General features: G+C 34.7%; 1 protein-coding gene across 2 annotated transcripts in view; it reads right to left on the bottom strand.

Moving 5' to 3' along the window:
- LOC140443751 (uncharacterized) overlaps positions 1 to 20,045 on the bottom strand; it is a 58,771-nt gene extending 38,726 nt beyond the window's left edge. For both annotated transcript variants that reach the window (XR_011951260.1, XM_072535169.1), the window contains exons 1-3: positions 19,815 to 20,045; positions 14,494 to 14,753; positions 5,711 to 5,938 (exon numbers count right to left, since the gene is read on the bottom strand). Coding sequence is in view for 1 of the 2 variants with exons in the window: in XM_072535169.1 (XP_072391270.1) it covers positions 5,711 to 5,938; positions 14,494 to 14,753; positions 19,815 to 19,944 (618 nt within the window). In the remaining variant the exon portion in view is untranslated. The remainder of the gene's footprint in view (positions 1 to 5,710; positions 5,939 to 14,493; positions 14,754 to 19,814) is intronic.
- Between the last annotated feature and the right edge of the window lie 3,918 nt (positions 20,046 to 23,963).

Raw genomic sequence — 23,963 nt, 5'->3', positions numbered from 1 at the left:
ACTCTGAACTCGTATAGACTTCTATGGGAATGACAATTTCCATTAAAGTGTCTGCCCCCATAGATGTGTTTCATACTTTGGTAAAATTTTACACTACTACGACCTGATTAAGTGATTTATTGAGAAACTAAAAAAAAATCAGAGACAGTCTTAAAAAATTAAACCAAATTTAACTTAAAGATGCAGTAGCAGTAAACAAACCAAGACACGTTATCAACATTACGAATATTACGAGGAGCACTCCCAAATCACGATTTACAATGTATAAACGTACATAATATCCACCTCATAAACTATATAAATAGACATCGTATACGAAACTCAAGTATTAACATCATACCATATCATTTAGTAGTCCTTGTACGCGGAAGAATTGCTATAACTTAGTTGGACCACTGTTGTTCTAGTGATAATATTTTAGCCAGGGCGTGCGTCAGGGAATTATAGTGCTTCAATTTATTCATTTATATTTATAATAAATGTTATCATTTATATTTTATGATCAGAAGAATAACAAAGATAAAATTAAATTAATAAATGTTAGAATGAGGTTTTCCAATAATATAATATGTGAATTCGATATTGTAATGCATTGAATTAATAAAATTAAATTAAATATGTAAAAATTGAATTAAAATTAAATGTAATATCTAATGGCGGTTTCCCACCAAAATTTTGATTTATTGACTTAAAGAAGGCCTCTGGCTGAGTTCAAAATAAACAACTGATCGAATCCTAACATGCGACATAGAAAATGAAAGGGGATGGGATAACGATTATATTAAGATAGACAAAACAAACAAGATGATTACCACAACGGCACTACACAGCATCTTCGTTATTAATGGACGTATAGTTACATACGAGATATCATAAGACGCTATGGATGAAAATAGATATACTATACAACAAATTTTGATTATTGACTCAAGGAAGGCCTCTGGTTGAGTTCAAAATAAACAACTGATTGAATCCTAACATGCGACATAGAAAATGAAAGGGGAGGGGATAACGATTATATTAAGATAGACAAAACAAACAAGATGACTACCAAAACGGCACTACACAGCATCTTCGTTATTAATGGACGTATAGTTACATACGAGATATCATAGGACGCTATGGATGAAAATAGATTTACTATTAGACAAATTTTGATTTATTGAATCAAGGAAGGCCTCTGGCTGAGTTCAAAATAAACAACTGATTGAATGCTAACATTCAGCATAGAAAATGAAAGGTAAGGGGATAAAGATTATATTAAGATAGACAAAACAAACAAGACGACTACCAAAAGGGCACTACACAGCATGTTCGTTATTAATGGACGTATAGTTACATACGAGATATCATAGGGCACTATGGATGAAAATAAATTTACTATAAGACAAATTTTGATTTATTGACTTCAAGAAGGCCTCTGGTTGACTACAAAATAAACAACTGATCGAATTCTCACATGCGCATAGAACATTAAAGGGGAGAGATAACGGTTATATTAAGAAAGAAAAAAAAAACAAGGCGACTACCAAAAGGGCACTACACGGCATCTTTGTTATTAATGGACGTATCGTTACACCTGCGATATCATAGCGCACTATGGATGAAAAAAAAAATTACCGTAAGACAAATTTTGATTTATTGACTTAAAGAAGGCCTCTGGTTGAGCAGAAAATAAACAACTGATCGAATCCTAACATGCGACATAGCAAATGAAAAGGGACGATATAACGAATCTATTAAGATATGTAATTGATTTTCTATCTTAATATATTCGTTATATAATTCCCTTTCATTTTCTATATCGCGTGATAGGATTTGATCAGTTGTTTATTTTGTACTCAGCCAGAAGCCTTCTTAGTCAATAAATCAAAATTTGGCATACGGTTTTGCTTTCGTATTAAATTATTAAAACAGAAGTGACGCTTCTGGCGGCACTTCTCCAAGTGCAATACCTTATTTTTTTTAATACAAAATTTTCGTTTATGAAAACATTTTAAGTTAAGGTATATCTGTATTCCAATTTAACAAATTTATGTAAAATAGGATTTCAATTTCTGGTAACATTTGTAATCTGGATCACGTGAGTTTTATTGTTTTTCAAATAAAAACTGAAAACATAATAATAAGTTACTTCTTTTAAGGCGAACTAACACACAATTTACTTTAAAAAATAAGTGTATTTGATGTTTCGATTTCGATCGTTTAAGTGTCAAAACAACGTTGCAATTAATGCTTTATTATTTTTGTCAAACCATAAGTTTCTTTGTATTTTACAGTAGGGAAGCTAATTTTGAATTTCCTTGAAAATAATACTAACATTGTATATTTTATCTTCGTTGTTCACAGTAAACAAATCTTTAATTGTACATACTGTTTTATTAATTTGATAGGAAATAGGACATACGAAAGCAAAACCGCACGCCTATGGAGTCTTACGTAGCATAGCCTGGTTTTGTTTACTTTTAATGCACGTCGAATTTGAATGTACTGTAGTTTGTTTTGATCATATAAAAAAATTTACCCTTTATATTGTTTTTGAAAACTATTAAGGCTTTTACGAAGTGCACAAATAAACAACATATATGGCGTTTTTATTTTGTTTCCCCACACGATTACTCAATTTAGCAAACTGAAGCACATATTTCAAAAAAATAAGATTTTTCTTGTAAAAATTAAATTTTTTGTGCAATTAAATTTTTAATAGTTAGTGGAACTATAGCCCGTGCTATATATATTTTTAAAATACAAATTATAAAACTATAAAAGCAGGCACTATAGGGGACTTCATACGAGGTAGAAATATATACAGTTTATCATGACTCACCCTGCAAATAGGATCTCCACTGCTTCCGTCGTATTCTGACCAATTCGTATATTTCTCATTAATGCCAATTTAATGATAATACGGAGTTTTTGATCATCAATTCCCACCTGTTGCAAGACAGCTTAGGATGAGAAACGAGCAGGTCTTAAGAAGTAAAACTACTGAGAGACGCAATCACTCAAATAATTATCCAAGGAAAGATTGACAGACAGAGATGAATAGGTCGCAAACAAATTTTGTGGCTACTAAATATAAATAACTGGACAGGAATAAATAACACAAGCGAGTTTTTGCATGCCGCAAAATATAGACGTCTGGCCTTAAGATAATTCGCCAACGCACTATAGTGCACGGCACTATAAGAAGAAGAAGCAAGACACCTATGGGTTTGTCTTGTACGTCCCGTCAAAAACCTTTTCGACATCGATAAAACTCGGGTGCTTCCTAGTAAGTGTCTTTTTATTAAAAGTCTAAGCTTTCGTCTATGTTTATAGACTTCATCAGTTTAAACTACAAAAACAAAGAACAAATTATGACAATTGGAAACTACTAAACTACTACAGACTTACCCAAATATTAGCACAAAAACTCAACGTGATTTGGGTGGTAAAACAAAATCCTAACTAACATCAAAGTATACACAACAAATATTATTTTAAAATTCTTATCAAAACAGTTATTCAAAACATAACCAAACAATTACTGACACAAACGTTGCTTTAAGAATGGAAACCCAAATCACGTTGAGTTGTTTTGCTAATATTTGGGTAAGTTTGTAATAGTTTAGTAGGCTCCAATTGCCATAATTTGTTTTCTGTTTTTGTAGTTTAAACTCTAATGAAAACTCTGATGTATCGAAAACCCACCCATACCAATTGTTACTTGCATACTAACGCTCATCATCCTCCTTCACAAATTAATTCAGTCATTAATACCCTTGTCTCTAGATCAAAACTCCAATAGACTCGCTGAGCTCTCTACTTTAAAACAAGCCCTCATCCAAAACGGTTACCGTGAAAATCACATCAATGCGAGCATCCACAGACATCAATTTACCACTCAATCTCAACCCAAAGACTCAGTCTCTCAAGAAAGCTTTTCTTCCTTACATCAAGGGTGTCACTGACAAAATCAAGAGGAATAAAGACAATATTTATCCCCCAACAAAAACTGTCATCTCTTATCCGATCAATCAAAGACAACATTCCAAGTGAACAACACGGAGTTTATGAGATTCCTTGTGCAGCTCGCTCCCGATCCTACATAGGCCAAACAAATCGTAGAATCCAAAATAGGAATTATGAACATTCCATTTCTGTTCGCAAGTCTGATTCAATTTCAGCTCTAGGTCAACACCATCTTCATACAAGTCACAAAATTGATTTTGAAAACTTCAGAATATGGGGAAGCCCCCATCCGCTTATATAAACCAAGAATTATCCGAAAAGCCATATAAATTGAAAAAAAGGCCCAAATTGTCTCAATAAAAGAGATGACGGCATACGGTTACCTTCGACATGGAGACCTCTCATAAAGAAAATATCGTCCGCCTCATCCGCGAATCAAAATCTCACTGTCAGAAATGTTCGCGCCAATCCCCACGCTAACCTACACTCCTACCTCCACCCAAACCACGTCACCATCGAGGGTATAAATGAACCGTCCTCTGTTTCCAGTATCAGGAATGCATTGGTTAGTGATCAGTGTAGTAGTGCCTGGGGGCTCAGGAGACTGAGACCTCAGAAGCCCTGAAGAAGACATCAAAGAGGATATCGAAAGCTCGGCGCAATGATAATCGACGCGCTTCAACCCGGAAGACTGTCGAGTTTAATATTAATTCTTAATAATATAATAATATTATTAAGTAATAATATTAATATATTAATATTAATTAATTAATACGTAATAGTATTAATCTTAGCTCTAGGTTTAATTGTACTAACCGAGGAAATCTTTCGGAACTTATACTTTTTGGTTGTTTTTTGCATGATGGTTTTGATTTAATTCCAGTGATATTTGACATTTTGTTTTTGATAAAGGCCTGTGAAGACCTGTGTGCTTGTCTTCTTCTGTGGTGTCTCGGTATCCAGGACCATGATCAGTATACCTTTTTCATCATGTCAGTGACATTATGAATGAACTAGGGAATAATAATGGGATGGTTTTCCATTTTCTTCCCCATCGCAGTATCACAATAATTTAAACTGTTCCAGTCATGTTTGTGGTAGTCCATCCAGGATCATCCCGATTCATGATCATTTTCTCTGAGCTTTGAGCTGGTACTGGTGACCGCTGCTGCTCTTCAGCAGGGAGGGATAGGAAAAAGGTAGCTATATTTTGAAAGGATAAAGGTATGGGACATGTTTTCTGTCGGTAATTAGAGAGTAAAGCACGGCTCTCGTGGGCATTGTCGCTTCCCTGAAATAGACCTATTTTCCACTGAGATAGTAGAAAAGTATCTACACGATACCCGTGATTCTCACATTAATATTGAGAAATCAGAAAAAATATTGCTAGGACTATAAGAAAAAGAGACCTAACATTCTTTTAAATAAAAAAGTAATTATTTCTATTCTTTAAAACAATTCCTCATCCAAAATGATCACCATGAAAATCATATTAATAGGTGCATCCACAGGCATCATACGAAAGCTTTTCTTTCTTACAACCAAGCTGTTACTGACAAAATATCGACAAAATTCTCAAATCAAAGGGAATAAAGACATTATTTACCCCTTAAGAAAAACTTTCATCTCTTGTCCGATCGGTCAAAGACAACATTCCAAATTAACAACAGAAGTTTATGAAATTCCTTGTGCAGTAATCATTGAAATGTAATGCTTGATTTCTTTAATTCGATATAACTAAATATAAATGACTTACCGCAACCGTCACTTTTCCCAGAACTTCTTCTGGAATTGGTTGTTTGAATCTTCTTAATAGCTTGTCAAAACAAGTATCCATAAGCTCCATACAAATCCAGACCTCGGAATCAGTTATAAAACAGCCTAAACATTGCACTATATATTTACAGTCGTGTGATTTCAGTACTACTTCTATATCCATAATTATTCTTTTGTTTTCATCACTATTTCCTGAGCGTCTCATTTGCTGTAAAAAATAAAAATCATATTTATATGAGGATTTATTCGTTAATGTCGCCACTAAGCCACTTACAAATCAAAACAATAATTATCTATCTTCACGTCGCATTGTAACCTGCTGTTATATGTGTGAACGCGTTCAAACCTGCTTACATCGGTTTGAAAGAAATAAAAAAAAAGCCAACAAAATAACGAAACGCTGAAAATATGCTACACTTTAAAGACAATTATAAAAACAGCTACAAAGTAGTAGAATTTATTATAAATAAAACAATCGTTTAACATGTATAAACTACCAAGTATATGCATTGATTATTCTGGAAATACGCCTTTTTTGATGTTACAAGTAAATCCGCTGAGCTCTATTCTTTAAAACAATTCCTTATCCAAAATGATCACCACTAAAATCATATTAATAAGTGCATCCACAGGCATCATCCGAAAGCTTTTCTTCCTTACAACCAAGCTGCCCTTAACAAAAACTTTCATCTCTTGTCCGATCCGTCAAAGACAACATTCCAAGTTAACAACAGAAGTTTATGAAATTCCTTGTGCAGACTGACAAAGATCTTACATAGGCCAAACCAATCATAGAATCTAAAATAGGATTTATCAACATTCCATTTCTGTTCGCAATTTCGATTCAAATCCAGCTCTAGGTCAATAGCACCTTCATACAGGTCACAAAATTGATTTTGAAAACTCTAGAATCATAGGGTGAGTTCAGACGCAGGAACGATAGCATACTATTTCCCCCAGCAAGTCCAACTCTCTTTTAGCTACCGAAGAGATACTAAAACAAAGACACGACACACTTCATTATCAGTCCGGGTATGGAACTGTTCGAAAGAAGATAGATTGTAAGAGTACCTATCAGTCGATGCAGACCGTAACGTGTCGAGAAGCGCTCACCCACGGGATTCACAAACACACCATCGCATAGGGCGCCAAGTCTGGTCGTCAAGACCGTCATTCACAGCAATCAAACGCAAAGAAAAATTAATACATTTCTTGAAGAAGTTACAAAGTCTAGCAGGCAGTACCGCGTCGAGCAGCGCTTACCCACGGGAGTCACAAACACACTACCGCATAGGGCGACAAGTCAGGTTGACCGTCATTCACATAAATCAAACAAAAACAAAATGAATCCATTCTTTGAAAGGGCACAAAGCCTAAAGCAAGGATCTCTCCCTCAATACCTATCTCGCAAAATACACATAGAATAGGTGGGTCATTTCAATTACCTAGGGTGTTACACATTTCGAGAAAGATAGAAACATTGATCTGATAAGCTTGCGGGACAATTCACAGAAGATTGAATAATAAGAAACGACACAATGGTAAAACGTTAAGACAATGGCCACACCTATTCTGTTAGTTAAGTAGGTAGTAAAAAGAGATGACTCTAGAATTCAAGCTGCTAGCGAAATGGCTAAGAAAAGTAAAAGGCATTACAAGACTCCCTAGGCATAGAAAGGAAGATGTAAACAAGAACTGAATATCTACTCGATCAATGAGGAAATAAAAGTATGACAGAACAAAATGGAAACAATATATAAACAGAATGGACGAAAATATACCAACTAAAAAATACTAGATTAAAAACCGAACAGAGCAATAAGTGTAGGGCGTCCCTTCAAAAGGTGAAGCGAAGTTTAGTACCGAGCAACAAATGAATATTCGCCAGAATAAAGAAGATTTAAATTGTTGATTATTATATTTGTTGCAGTTAACTTATTTATACAAATTATCCGCCGATAATTCTTAGGCATCAAAATGATCTCACAAGAGATTCTAGGAAGTACGTACACAGCCTAAGGTCTGCTTGCGATTATGCCAAATTCAGTACTGAATTTAGTACTAAAAATATTGTATCTACAAATTAGATGAGCGCGCCGATTCAGTACTAAAAATTAGAGCATGTTCAACTGCTAAGTGAGGTTATTTTCAACTATTCGTAACAATTTTTTAAACAAATTATTATTATTTATTTGTACAAAGTTTTTATATGCCAAAGGGTCTTTTATTAATAATTCTTCATTCAACATATTTAATATTCCTTTGCCTAACCCTCTTCTCTCGATCCATTTTTTCTCCATATACGCTTTTTTTTAAGAAGCATATGATTTTTTTTCTTTATTGCCAGTAGCATTATTACAATTAAAGATACTGCACATAATTGTAGCTTCTTTTTCACAGTTATTATTTACCTGTATATTTTGTTTACTCTAATCATAAAACAAACTTCATTGTTAGGTTATCAATACAAAATTGGTAGATCGTATTCCTACATGCTAATTCAAATTAAGATAGTTGCAAACACAAACACACATTTTTCATACTAAATCGACTCGCGCAACCAACTAATATTCTAATATTTTTAGTACTGAAATTAGCATAATGGCAAGCAGACCTTAAACATATGAGAAAAAAATATCACAAACATTAAAAAATACAGGCAGTCTGGGCACCGAAGAACATTGAGAAGAAATAAAAACAAAAGTAATTGACGTAGCAAGAAAGATCATAGGCATAAAAAAGAAAAAAAAAACAAAAAGAGAATGGTTCAATGACGACTGTAAAGGAACCATACAGAAAAAGAAATCAAGAACATAAAAAATATATGGAAAGAAAACCCAAGAAAGAAGAGCAATCTACGAAGATGCAAGGCGGTGGACCGAACAAAGAAAAGAAAATACCAAAACGGTAATATACAGAATATTGAAGAAAATCTTCAAAGCAACGTCATCCATGGATTTTAAACAGGCCTACAACTCAATTAATAGACACAAGTTATATCAAAATAAATAAATATAAGGTTGAATGCTCAAATAAATGAACTTTGATCAGATAAAAGGCATATATCGAGCACAGTTTAATTTAATATTGCCCAAGTACTTTCGATCCCTAGATCATGTACATTTATATGTTTATGACATTTTGTTCTTGTCGGATAGGCCGCAATTGACGAAATGCCCCTAGGGATGATCTAGGGATCGAAAGTACTTGGGCAAGATTAAATTAAACTGTGCTCGATATGCCTTTTATCTGATCAAAGTTTATATCAAAATATTGCAATTTTGATATATTTTGAGACCAATTGTGTCGCGAATTCCTCGGCAGAATGTAGTAGGATCTGGTTACCCATATTAAAAGAGGAAGTTATTAAAAGGAAAATACCAGTATTGGTAAATCAGTAACATATGGAGAATACATCATATATGTTTTTTAAATAACAAACAAATAAAATCGGAATTTGGTGTTTATTGAAGGTAAACTAAATGCACGATCAAATACTTACCATGTCGGGATAGTATTATGAGGTTTTTTTCCTGGTTTTTCCCTCATAATTTACTATGGAATCACTAACAGGAGAATTTTACTGTCATCATGGCATGTATTTGTCTTTTTAAAGACGAATTACATGTTATGATCTTTTCTGACGGATATTCTCAAGTTAAAGTTGATTTCATGTAATCGAATGAACTATCTTATAAGTAAAGTCGTCCCAGAAACGCAACTCAACAATATTGGCAATATCATTTTAAAGTCGTCTACTTTAAAATGTATAAGGTATGTCTGAATTGTCAATATAGATGAGTCAGATAAAATTAAATTATTAGAAGAATTTTTCACTAAGTAACAAAAAACAAAATTTGTTTAATTTACCAATGTTTGTATTTTGAGAACGATTTCCGAAGTGGAAATTGAAACGTCAATAAACGTATTTTAACCTTTAATTGTGGCTTATTCCCATTTAAATATAAATTAATTTAAAATGCCACAAGAAAATAGCTTCAGAACAATATTAAAAAATATTGCATAACTTTAACATTCCCCAAAAATACATCCGGCTAGTAAAATCAACAATGGACTCGTCAACAGCAACTGTCAGAATACATAATGAGCTCACTGAAAACAATGATTAATAGTCAAAGGATTAAAGCAAGGAGACGGGCTGGCGCCGACACTATTCAACCTGTCTCTCAAATATGTGATAAGAGAGTTGAATATAGGAAGAGCTACGGGCTGGCGCCGACACTATTCAACTTGTCTCTCAAATATGTGATAAGAGAATTGAATATAGGAAAAGCTAATCTCCTATTCGCTAATCGCTATTGTCTCGCAGAACGGGAGAGGCTGCAGACATATATTCCAAATTAAAAAGACAGGCAAAAGAGACCGGACTAGAAATAAATATTCAAAAGACAAAAACGCTAACACAGGTAAGAGCTTGGGGAAACATACGCCAACTGTTCTAAGAGGCACCGATCTCACAATTCGTTAAACTTCAGATATTTCGATGGGCTGATCATGCAGTGAGAATGGAGGCCGAAAGATTGCTGAAAAGATACCCTAGATAGTAAAATGCAGGGCGCAAGACCAAAAGAAAGGTCACGGAAAAGGTGGAAGGATAAAATGGTAGCGGACACGCAAAATTTGTCAAACGTGAGAACTTGGAGAAGATCAACGCGGAAACGGCAAGGTTGGAGGCATAGTTTGGAGAAGATCACGGCTCGATTTTGGCTGTAGTGCCATTGAAGAGAGAGATATATATCTACACAGCCTAAACTCTCAAGCACCGCTATTTTGTTGTTTTGACGTCACTATTTTTTTTATAAATACATTTTTATAATAATTTTGTTCTACTTATTTTTTTTTATTATGTACAGGGTGTTTACGTGCGTTATCTGACTGCATACATATATTATCAGGCCTTAGTTCATTACAATAATCACATCAAAACATCATAAAAATTACTGCGTGATATAAAATAGTAATCTCTAAAAATAAATACGAGACGATACTATTGTTGGCAAATAAATAGTTACTCTTAAGGCGAACCAGATAAGATAGGAAAGAATTAATTATTTTGCGTATTTTCCAGTAAGGTAACTTGATTGCGCGAGAATATTTTAAATTTAATATTGGAGTCTGGCAAATAAAGACGATGTTTAAGACAAAACGGAGATGTATCAGTATTTTGTACAAATAGAACAAAATTATTATTTGAAACACTTACTAAATTCATTAATTAAAACAATTACGATGTTCACATACCTAAATTGTAATTTACAGAAATTTTAATTTATAATTTAAAATAAAAACTGAATATTTTCAATATTCATAGAATAATTTATAAAGTGCAAATTACAATGCAAGAATCTAAGGTGGAAATCACAACACCAAACAATAGAAAAGGAACCAGAGCAGACAAATAAACATCATTATCATCAACGTTACACTTCTCCGTGAGTCTTTGCCGCGTTTACTATTGCCTTCCATACTCGTAGGTGCTTTGCCACGACTTCCCATTGTCTCACTCCAATTTTCTCCAGATCCTCTTTGACTGCATCTTTTCACCTTTTTCTATGCCGTCCTACAGACCTTCTCCCATGGTCTTTCCCAAAAAGCATTGTTTATAATTCGATTGTCATTACTGCTTATCACATATCCTGCTCATCTTACTCTATTGGCCTTTATATTTCTTACTAGATTTTCCTTTCCGAAGAGACAGAACTCGTTATTGTGTCTGCGCCTCCATTCGTTTGTCATGCTCGCTATATCTGCAAGGGCCATATATTACTCGAAGAATTTTACGTTCCCATATCAGCAATTTATTTACTTTTTTTTAACGTCCATATTTTGCTTCCATACGCGAGTGCTGGTCGCACTATGGTTTTGTATACCTGGATTTTTGCACCTGGTGAGAAAAGTTTTGAGGTCATTAAATGTTACATTACACAGAAAGATCTGTTTCCCGCCAGTATTTGCGATTGAACTTCTAGTTTTACTTTGCTGTCATTGGTTCTTATTACGCCTAGACATTTAAATTGCTACATGTTATGTTATAAATAAATGTTGGTTTGTTGTACCACTGTTTAAAAAAAAATGCGACCATACCAATTATTGCGAAAATGATATGAGGTATAAGTCTATAAAATTCAATCTATAAAATATACTCCAAAATTATTAATAACAGATAAAAAAATATTACAGATCCAGATTTAGCCATATGGCTCCCACTGAATGTGTGGGTAAAATTCACTCATCACAGAACCTGTAGTATCAAAAGGATTGAGCTCTGGTGTTTCTCTTTCCGTGTTATCGAGCCCTAGGTGACTTGGTGTGTTGGAGTACCTCCAAAAAAATTTTAGTACACATCTGGAAGTTGAGAGTAGTACAGCTTTCTGCATGGTCTTATAGAGATGTTCACTCAGATTTAGCTTTTTTATGTTTTCTAGGAGGTTCCTCGGGATGACTCCAGTAGTAGAGAGAATAGTAAGTATTGACTGAGTGCTTTCGATTCTCCATTGTCTTCATATTTGAATTTCTCTCAAGCATACTCTCAGGAACATATTTATAATATGGGAGATGGTTTTTATTAGGGAAGTCCCAGGGGACAAAGAATAATATCCTGGCTTGCTAACCTGAGAGCATGGTATAGAAAGACCTCAACACAGCTATTCTGAATAGCAACCTACGAAGTCATCATAGCTAGAATGATCGCCAATGTTCGGAACGGACAGGCACCCTAAGAAGAAAGTCCCAGTTTGATAGCTACCTCTTGATAAAGGATCTTTCCTACTGAATTATGCCGTTCCTTATATTTAGGTGCAGCAAATGCCTGGCAGACCCTGGTGAGATGTTGGATGGTTTCTTGAGCTTTACATCCATATCAGCATTGGCCGTTTGGGACATGAGAATCTTTGACAATATATTTCAGGAAATTTTTGGTGGTAATAACCTGGTCCTGAATAGCGAGTAAGGAACCTTCTGTTTCAGGAAACATCTTTCCTGATTTCAACCAATAGTTTGAGACCATATTGTCGATGTAGTCTTTGCTGACTTCATAAGGATGTCACCCATGTAGAGGTTTACACATCAATTACAAAGTAGGAATCTATAGCAAACTGGGGAAAGTTCACTTCTGACCTTGATAAGTGACTGGGTTGGATACCCCCTGCCAGTAAAAACTATGCTCGTTTTGTCAGGGCTGTGATAAGTACTGCCAAGAACAGCATGCGTAGAGGTTATCGAAAAGAATATATCCCTCATTCAAAGTGTCAAAATAGTGATATATAATAGCAAAATGTTCTTGAAACTACAGACCAAGAGATCGCAGATGAACTTATTCATAGTCTATAGAAGAAATAGAGATCGCCCTTAAAGGCGTTTCTCCGGGAAAAGCTCCAGGTTTCGACGGACGCTTTTCATACTCAATTGCGGGAAATACACAAAAACCTGGCTAGCACATTTCTTCACACAACATAATTCAGAATAGCAGAATCCCAAGGGAATTTAAACATTCAAAAATTTTAGTAATACTAAAACTGGGTAAACCAGCTGACCACCCAAAAAACTATCGACCAATTGCTCTTTTGTCCGTAACATATACACTACTCTTGAAAGAATAACTTGGTTTTAGTCCAAAGAAGTTACTATCAAAAAAGTAACCTGCTTACACCTAAGCAAGAATTTGGTGTCAAGAACACTTAACAAAATAAATAGGCTTGACTTTGGACAGAACGTTAAGCTTAAGAGAACATTTAAATACAGTTGCCGAGAAGCTAAAAACAAGAAATAACATCATTCAGAAGCTCTGCAGCACAACATTTGGGGCATAGGCATCCACACTCAGGTCATCAGGCTTAGCTCTTATTTATTCTGTAGCTGAATATTGTGCACCAATATGGATCAACAGTGCCCATGTATAAAAAATTGATCTTCAGCTAAATAATACCATGGGAATGATCACTGGAGTAATGAAATCTGCACCAAACCATTGGCTATCAGTGCTGGGCGACATTCCACCACCACACCTTCACTGACTCAATCTTATAATCAAAGAATATATAAAAATCCTTAACAACACAGCGTTGCCGATTCATAACTATATAAAAGATGCGACCAAAAGTCTCCAGTGTGTTCCATAAAATCTTCCATACAAACTGCAGAAACGGCTGCAGCAACTGGGTTCAACATGATCACCAAATGGACCCATGAATGGTCGGAAGCTCAACCAAAAGCAATTGCAAAAGTCATGCAGCTGTGGCGAGGTCCAATCTATCAAACATATAACAGAGAACCAACAAGGCTACAAGTGCAGTTCTTAAGATTTTCTATTTGCGTTGTCTTATTCGTTTAACTACATAAAAAATCGCGATGTTTGCCTATAAATTGGATATGATTAAGTATTTTTATATAGGTTCTATTATAATTTAACTTATTTATTGTAATCTCATAAATGTGTCGAAATGCCATATGCTAAATAAATGATACATAGGAATCTAGAAACAGTATTGACATTTAAATATCTGAAAGCAATATTAAATTCACTATACTTCAAATAATACAATATTAAGAAAAACAGGAAACGGAAAAAAGGCAACTTAACTGGTAAGTACACATCAATAACAGCCAAAACATATGGTAAATTAAATTAGATTAGTACTTAAATAAGATTAAAAGACAAGACTGAAAATAAATCAAGGGGAAAAAATAATGTGCCTTTGACACCTCTGTAGGATAGGAGTTTCAAAAAAGAAGATAAAGACTTACCTTAACAGCTATAATACTTCCACTAGGTTTGTGCCTCATTTTCACTACATGACCACAGGTACCATTTCCAAGTTCTTCAATATGTTCCATATCTTTTATGTCAGTTTTATACATTACACCATCCACTGTTAAATCACCACTAATTTTCATAATTTCTTTTAGTTTCTTTTCTGTTTCTAAATCATCATTTTGTCTAGTGGTGAAGATCAGGTTTTTAGGTCTAGCCAAGACAGGGCTTCCGTTATTACTATTAAGGCCCACTAAAAAAACACAAAAAGTAGAAATCTAGATGTGTTTTAATAAACAATCAGTTGTTACCAAGAACACACAGAAAAAAATATATACTAAAGTATAAGAATTTTTATTGTTTAAAATAATCACATAACACTTTCAATGTAAAAATAATACTTAAGTATAGTGAACACTACCACATTTAGGTAGTTGGTAGTATTGTTTATCATTAGTAAATATACCCCTATATGGCATTCTTGGTATAGTGAAATTTCATTATTTATCCATTAGTATACAGTATATTACTAGAGCTATGGGAATAGCATGGGATTGAGCTAAAACGACTGGAAACCGGTAGTATTGCTATTATAGTACCGTATTTCATATATGCATATTCACCTTCATTGTCCTTCATATGTTTATGTTATTGCGAGTAGGGCCTAGATTCTTAAGAAATATTCAAGAAGCTAGAATTTATTATGTGTTTGTTTTTAGGTTCTTAGTGTAACTCAGAAATAATTATAGATTTATATGGAAATATGTGCTGCATCCAAATATAAATATTTATTGTCACTGTGCAAATTTTAACTTTGCAATATTTTATGATTTCAACTACCTAATAACTATTAGCAACACAAGCGAAAGCAATCGCTTGGGTCCGATAGAATATTTTCCAAGTCCAATACTCCCGGTCTGTAGCTAACAGAGCTGTAAGCTAAGTCAGTCCCGGCATGGCATAATATCGGTCTTTGTCGCAATGTCTTTGTGTGATTTTGTTTTGGTTTGATCTCGATCGGCGCCGTCGGCGGTCCATCAATAGATTTTTGTCACCATATGATTGGATCGTTATGAACTAGCAGGATTCGGTCGTTCAATACTATGCAGTGATTTAATTAAAACAAATGAATCAATCACGATGGATACAACACTAGTCTAAATGACATAATTTATAAACAGTTGAAAATAGCAACACACACATATACAAATCTGTAATCCTACCTGTCGTGATATACATAGAAACATCTCAAACTACCACAACATGAAGATACTTAAAAATAAATGAAATGAGAATCCCAAGAAGAATAACTGGAAAAACATTGATGGACAACAAAAAATAGGAGTAATGAGATAATAAATATATGTTTAAAAGAAGCATAGGTTGTCCTAGAAATAGATGGAAAGTAGTATTCCAACACTGTAATAGGCAAAGTTAAAGAAAAACAGGCAATATGCATAAAAAAAATTAAAAAAGGAGAAGAATTTATATATCCTCACTAACCATATGGTTTGATTTTAAATTTTGTCCTACATGCAGGTCAGCAAGATGAATATATTGGAAAAGACTAGTGGTTCTTCATCTTATGAAAAAATACTAGAATCATGACAACTGCATATTTCTTGGAAACTTTTACAACATTGTAAATTGGCTAGAGTTTTTTTAAACAATAAAACTGGCTAAAGTTTTATTATACAATAAAACTCACTATAATACACAATTATAACCTAACAGGGGAACCTAACAGTTGTGAATATAAAAATAACAAAAACTGAAACTTAAGTTCAATATTGCCATGAAACAATAGTACGAAAAAAGCAAGACAAACAAGTTGCCAAATATACATTGACACAATTCCAAAATGATTTTGTATAACCTGGAAACCAAGGAGATGTTGTAAAACAAAAATGGCTCCAGCTGCTGCTGGAAAAAGTTATGGTCGAGTTTACTGAAAGTACAAGCTGAATATAGCCGCAAATGTCAAAAATATTTCGGTTTGGCAGTGTTGGCATGTTTTTATAATGCATATGTTGTATGCTTCAAATATAAAGAGATAAAGCTTTTAAAAAGTACATTTGGTTATACTATTTTATGAATTCTGCAATTTTCAATTTATATGAAGCAATAACGAGTAAATATTTGTCACTTTCGAGATTAATTGTAAACATCTGTTGTAATCAGGCAACCGCTGATTTGACGATTGCCAAATCTATCCCCTAATCTATCAAAGGGTAATTGCTAAAAAAATTCTATTAATTAACTGCAATTAATCTACAAAGAAACAAATATTTACTCATTGTTGTTTTATATAATTCAAAAATTGCAGAATTCACAACATAATATAAACAAAATGTACTTTTCTAAAGCTTTTTCTTTTTATATTTGAAGCATACAGGATCTACATTATAAAAACATGCCAACACTGCTATATCGAAATTTTTTGTTCCATGTTTGACATTTGCGGCTGTAATCAGCTTGTACTTTCGGTAAACTCAACCAAAGTTATTGTTCAGTATAACTAATATATGGGTAGTGTTGACAGGCAGGACATAATATTGCCTTATTACCCAGTTCTTCATAAAACATTCTTCTTCTTCTTTTTCTCGTAGCACTACAACCCAGGATGGGTTTTGGCTGACTGCACAACTTGCCTCCATCTTGAACGGTCATCCATAATAGTTGGGTCAGTGGGTAGTCCCATTGTTCTTAGATCTGACCATATATTTTCTCTCCATCGCATTCGTAGACATCCTAAGAGCCTTCTTCCTGTGGGGGCTTCCTCCCATATTAGCTTGGCAAGGCGGTTATTATTGAGTCTATGGACATGGCCAGACTATATCGCTCGCTCTATACATCTGCTTGATCTCAGCATTTGTTCTCATTCGGTATTGGTTATTATTAATGTAGTGATAGAGCCCAAAGATTCTTCTGAGGATTTTCCTCTCGAAACATCTAAGGTTTCTTTCAGTTTCTTTGGTCATGGTCCACGTCTCACACCCATACATGAGCACTGGTCTAATCACTGTTTTATATATTCTAATCTTTGATGTTTGTGTTAGGCTTTTAGATTTAATAGTATTGTGGAGGCTGTACATACATCTGTTTGCTGCCTGAATTCTTCCTTTAATCTCTTCCGCGATATCGTTATCTGCAGTGATTGTTGCTCCGAGATATTTAAAACTCTCCACTCTTTCAATTTCCTTAACATTTTGCCCAATTCCATCTTGTCCCTTTTGACTGTTGATGCACATGTATTCGGTTTTCTCTTCGTTTACCCTTAAACCAGTTTTCTTTGCCTCTACCTCCAATTTATTAAAAGTCTCCTTCACATTAGTGACTGTGTTTCCCACAATGTTAATGTCATCTACGTATGCTAGTAGTAATTCATAAAACATTGTTTTGGTAAAAGAAAACATTTAAAAAAATGTTCCTTTTATAATTATCAGCCAGCTGTCATTGAAAACTATTAGCTCTAAGGAAACACTACAGACAACCATCACAAAGCATATTCCACATATATAGAAACCCCAAAAATGGGTAAATAAGTTCCTATTGGTGTAAGGAAGAACCCTATTGAAATTCCATGTATCTTTAAACATGGTAAATAGGTTCCTCTTGCTATAATGAAGAATTCTATTGAATTTGGGTAATAGATCATCCTCTTAATTGGCGATTCATCCAGTTCTTTATTTGTACCATATTAGATATCAAAAGGAGTTATTATTTTATAACTGATATTCTAAAAATGTTAAATATTTTACAATTAAACATTTCCCAAGATATTGTATAAATATCTTGAGATTATAAAAGCCCTTTTAATCAAGACCTCTTTTATAAAAATGTGTGATAGATAAAAGCTATATACTGTCGCATAATCCAGATCTGTATGAATTGTTAAGCCCAAGAAAGTTGACAATTTTCTAGAATATTTTGTACAAGTTTATATGCCACTTTTTCTTTAGTTAATGAGTTTGTCAGTGTTTTATATTTCAAGAAAAAATTATGTAAGTAATAAATAATTGATTGAAGTCACATTTAAAGAAATAAATTTCAAAAGATATTCTTTCTAAGATTATATTCAACATTAAGGATGTACAAGGACAAACTATGAAATAGGTTCATAATGGTTATTCCTTGCACATGTATGAGATTATTATATTAAAATTATAATAAAAAGACATTTAGCACGAAATTAAGCCACTTTTCCATTCACAATAAAACACATTAATAAAAGGCAGCAATGTGGTGAAGGGCAGTGATTGATACTGGTAATTTTGACTTTGGACAAAGGGAAAATCTCAGCATTCTTGTGTATATACTAGGTTCACTTCACCGATTCTAGTATTAGAGGTCTAGTGAATTGAGTCAATATTTTTTGATATGTTAGTTAAATTGTTACTGCAACTACCAAGCATATGTGCTTATAGCCAATATTCAACATAAACAAATGTTGATTTTGAAATGTTATAGGCTTTTATAAATTAGTATTTACAAACAGAAAGTTTTTAATGAAAATTAAAGAATATACACTGACATTAATCATGATTTCTCTTATTTGTTTAGTGAAAGGAGTCTACAACAGTAAGTTGTAAATTTGAGCTATTAATACTGAGACGTAGGAATTTTTGAGAAAGTTTTCAACAATAAATCTGTCAAACTATTCCCCAACTGACTGAACAGACTATACCTACATTTCAGCTTATTTAAATTTTTAATTCATGTTGGTGTCTTATAGCAAAATTGTCTCAAAAACCACACATACACAACACTAAACCAAGTTTATTCCTTCTTTATTAACGAAAATCATAATTGCTTGTTTAGTATTTCAGCATATTGGTAAAAATACTTTGGAAAAGCCATGAAATAATTTATTCAAAAAAAGTAATCAAATCATTATACTTTTTTCATCTTCTTGTGTCTTCATATGATATTAGTGCCCAGTATATTTAACAGCTTTTACCATGGATTTATGGTCTTCATCAGTTGAGTTTATTTGTTTTCTACATTTATTACTTTTAATTTTATTCATTGTTTTCCTATGCTCAACATTTTCCTGATAATGGTAATTCTTCTGCAAATGAAATGCACTGTTGTTTCTTAGTACCCAAAAATCCTGGCATCTCTTAAATCCTCAAACAAATTAATCTCACTATTTATAAATATATCAATAAATTTTAATGTAACTTCAATCACTATTACAATTACATTAATTTATAATAACAATGTATGGCGATAAATTTATATCTATGATCACGAAGAATGCTTTGTTTCTCTTAGTCTACCTAACAAATAAAAATAAAATGAATTAACTTACAGGATAAACCTTTACGACTAGGGGGTAGACTCCCATTGCCAGAGCGGTTTATGGATAAATTCGGTGAGCTCCTCTCGTTTTGAATACGGCTAAGTAAGTCATCTATTTTTTTGGACGTTGCCTCAGACATTGCCTTTGACACACTTGGTACTTATTTAAATAAATTAAAAGCTCTTATTAACGAAAAAACAAAAAATATATAGTTTCTGACATAACTAAAATGGACCTGCTTTTCATTTAGTTTTGTCAATTGTCAAAACTGTCATAGTCATATAATGTCATCATGTCATCCATCGCCACAGAACATGAATAAAAAATGAAAATGATAAAAATATCTAAAAATAGCATCAAGTTAGAATCTAACTCCATAGTTTTATGTACTATGATCTAACTCTATAATAGATTCTAACTCGATGAAAAATAGAGAGCGCAATCCAAGGCTATTTAAAGACAGGTTGCATCACAGAATACGTGATTAGTATTCTGTGGTTGCATGGTAACTTTGACATTAGCAGAATGAAATATGTCACCGTGACGTCACCCAGGGGATCATTTTACGAAATGTTTGAGAACAGAATATAAAAAGTGTTTTGGAGAATATATTTTGTTGTTAAATAATATCGTCAGTGTTTTAGTTGTTTATGTTTATATCTTGTTTAGTTTATGCTTATATCTTAATGGATTTTATTTCTGCTGTATTATATAGTAAAGGTAACATTGGGATTAATGCAGGAAAATGTTTAATATAAATTAATTCAATTTTTTATTTTTTTATTGATTCAGATGACTGGTAGAAATATTTGAAGTGTAGGAACCCGCAAAAATAATTTAATAAAGTTCAAAGAGGATGGAAGGAATTTAATTTTTTTTACATTTCCACAAAATGTACAAATTCAAAAGTAATGGATCAGCAAGTGTCATGGGAAGAATAAGTGGTACTGTGTTTATACACTTTCGCATGGAAGATTATAAGGATGCTTTAAAAGCTAAACTATTAAAACTAAAAAGTTGAAAAATATGGTAATTAGGTATAGTCACAGAATAAATAACAATCAGAATGCCCACTCTCAGATGCCGCCTTTTAACTGTGTCAGCACGCGATCGCCATATTTTAAACGGAAACAGAGACTCGGAATGAGACATTTGTGACAAGCTACAACAGAACCATAATTTAAATTTTTAGAAATTAATAATTTAGTAATTTTAAAATAATTTAATCTATTCTTCAACTAAAAGTACGACATAAAATATTGCATATTATGTCTATGGTTGTCGTAAATCAATTAAACCGGGTTAATTTTTCTATGCACACCAGATAAAATTTCACTGAATAGCAGTGGTTCCGTTTAAAACATGGCTGATTTTGTCTGCGTGAACGAAATGCGCATACTTATCTTGTCAAGCAGAATGGGCATTCTGATTGTTATTTATTCTGTGGTATAGTCATTTAAATGTTCATGATGATATGACAAGTACATGTTCGTCGTCAAAGGAGTGGACAAAATCTACTCAGATGCCGACCTTACCCGCACCTTCACCGAGATGGACATTCCCGTAGTCAGATTATGGAGAATAATATCTCGGGCGAATTTACCCACCACCTTTGTTAAACTGGTCACGTCGAGTGAACTCAAGTACACGGAGATGCTGACCAGGGGCATATTCATGGACGGGCTCCGACTACACGTTGAGCTCCCTTTGAACGCCAACCCAGTCCCTCCGGTGCCCAAGTACTGTGACAGATGCAGCCAAAACGGGCATACCATTTCGGAGTGCCCGCAAAAGCTGTATCGTTGTCCGACTTGTGGCCAAGACCACAAATCCTCCTCCTGTCCCACCCCTCAAACATCAAAATGCCCTAACTGCGGTGGTGACCATGGGGCCTACTCGGCCAAATGCCCCCACAGAAGGAAAATCCCCAAAACACCTCAAGAGACCCAACCTGTAACCACTGAGAAACGTGTCCCTCCCTATGAACTGACTTCAGACATGAAGACAGTCATGGAATTCACCTCCCTCATCCTGATCAACCTCCTTCCCGACAGGCGTCAACTCATACTTGACGTCACTAATCACTTCTCCACTCTGATGTTCGGTCACAGGAGTACTCTTGTGGCTCATAACAATAGAGCATCCATCTCCTTCATGCCACTCTAATGGACAGCTTGCTAGGTGCTGTGAACTGCCAGGGTATCGCGAGAAAACGTCCCTTCATCAAACCTATCCTACAACGGCATAACATCCAAATCCTTGCCCTCTTCGACAACCTCTCCAAAAGCGACCCTATCTTCCCTGGATACTGCACCTTACACCATCCTCGAAGCCAGATATCTCGTGGTATTGGCTTCCTCATTAAATATGGAATTCCTTTCTCTCCTCACACCATCCCTCCCCATGTTATCCTTAATGATGAAGACTGCCTGGCAGTTGACATACACCTCGATAACAACACCACACTTACACTAGTCTCTTATTATAAACATCCAGCACAACCCTTATCCGAAGCATTGTTTGACTACGTCTCCAGCCTGAATACGGCAATCATACTTGGAGACTTTAACGCCAGGCATACACAATTTGGCGACACGGCCACAAACCGTGCAGGCAATGACCTTTCGGATCTGCTCATTAACCTTCCCTTACATCGCATCCGTAACCGTGAACCGACTTTTATGGAAGCCCAGGGCATGTCGTCCGTCAATTACATTGTGTGCACATACGATTTGATCGATTTACTGGATGACGAATGCTTCCTGGGTGACTCGATTACGTCGGATCACCTACCCTTGCTGGTTAAAGAACAGATATTTAACCCTCTACCTCCTAACCCTCCCAAAATAATAAGAGACTACAAACACGCCAACTGGGAACTCTACAAAACCTACCTATCTGTCAATACTACTGAGTTAGGCAACCTAACACACCCGGATGATATCGATCAAGGTATCACGGTTATTTCCGATCTGATAAATCAAGCAATTGATCTGTCAGTCCCTAACAGGGTCATCAACCCTAGAAAACCACCTTTTTTCACAATTTATCATCGATAAAATCAAACAAAAGAGACGACTCCTTCGTCAGTTTTAACGCAGCCGCAACCCCCTGATCAATACAGAGTATAACCGGAGTAATAATCAAACTGCAGGTCAACAATCTGCAGACCAGACAATGGATTGCAGCTACGTCCATTCTTGATTATCGCGATAGTGGTGCATTCTGGCATAAACTCAAATGCCTAACCAAACAGAAAACCAACAATCCTTCTCTCCTTGTGGTGAACAATCAAATCATAAACTCAAATCAACAGAAGGCCGATTTGATCTCGCCTTCCGTACTGTTACCGAGAGACATAACACGACTGCTCGAAGCCCCCTTCGACCCACAGGCACCCCATGATCATTCTATCATGTCGCTTGTGGATCAACAAACCTTCACAAAATTTTGCTAAATCGGCAAATCGAACACACCAGGACCTGACAAAATTGCCAGGGACTGCGTGAAACACCTCCCACCGAGCGTTACTCTATATCTGACGAACATAAAACATAATCAATGCCACTCTCAAACTCTGCTACTTTCCATCCCCATGGAAAGTAGCCAATACAATTATGCTTCTAAAAAAGGGCAAACCACGTACCGATCTAAACTCTTACAGACCGATATCACTCCTAAATGTCCTGGCTAAGGTCTTCGAGAGGATCCTCAAGGAAAGACTCAAAGACTTTACCACAGAACACAATGTCATCCCACCATTCCAATTCGGCTTTAGAGAAGGGTACTCTACCAAAACGGCATTGACTGAAATCGTCACACACCTCACACAAAGTCTGAACGATGGAAAAGTTTCACTAGGTATCTTTCTCGATGTTCAAAAAGCCTTTAACCAAGTTTGGCATATGGGACTGGTCACGAAACTACTGAACATCGGCCTACCACTCTCATTCGTCAGACTTATCCATTCATATGTCTCTCAGCGTCAAGTTACGGTTAAGGAACAGGGTCATTTCTCTGATTCTTTTACTCCCACTGCGGGAGTACGTCAGGGTTCCGTCTTGGCTCTTATACTATACATCATATACAACAGTGACTTCCCTAACCCTCGATACACTAGAACAACCACTTTGCTCTACGCAGACGACACAGATCTCG

This window comes from Diabrotica undecimpunctata, chromosome 6 (genome assembly GCF_040954645.1).
Source record: "Diabrotica undecimpunctata isolate CICGRU chromosome 6, icDiaUnde3, whole genome shotgun sequence".
NCBI classification, from domain to species: domain Eukaryota; kingdom Metazoa; phylum Arthropoda; class Insecta; order Coleoptera; family Chrysomelidae; genus Diabrotica; species Diabrotica undecimpunctata.
The sequence above is the reverse complement of the archived record's forward strand: the minus strand, read 5'-3'. Positions and strand labels throughout refer to the sequence as shown.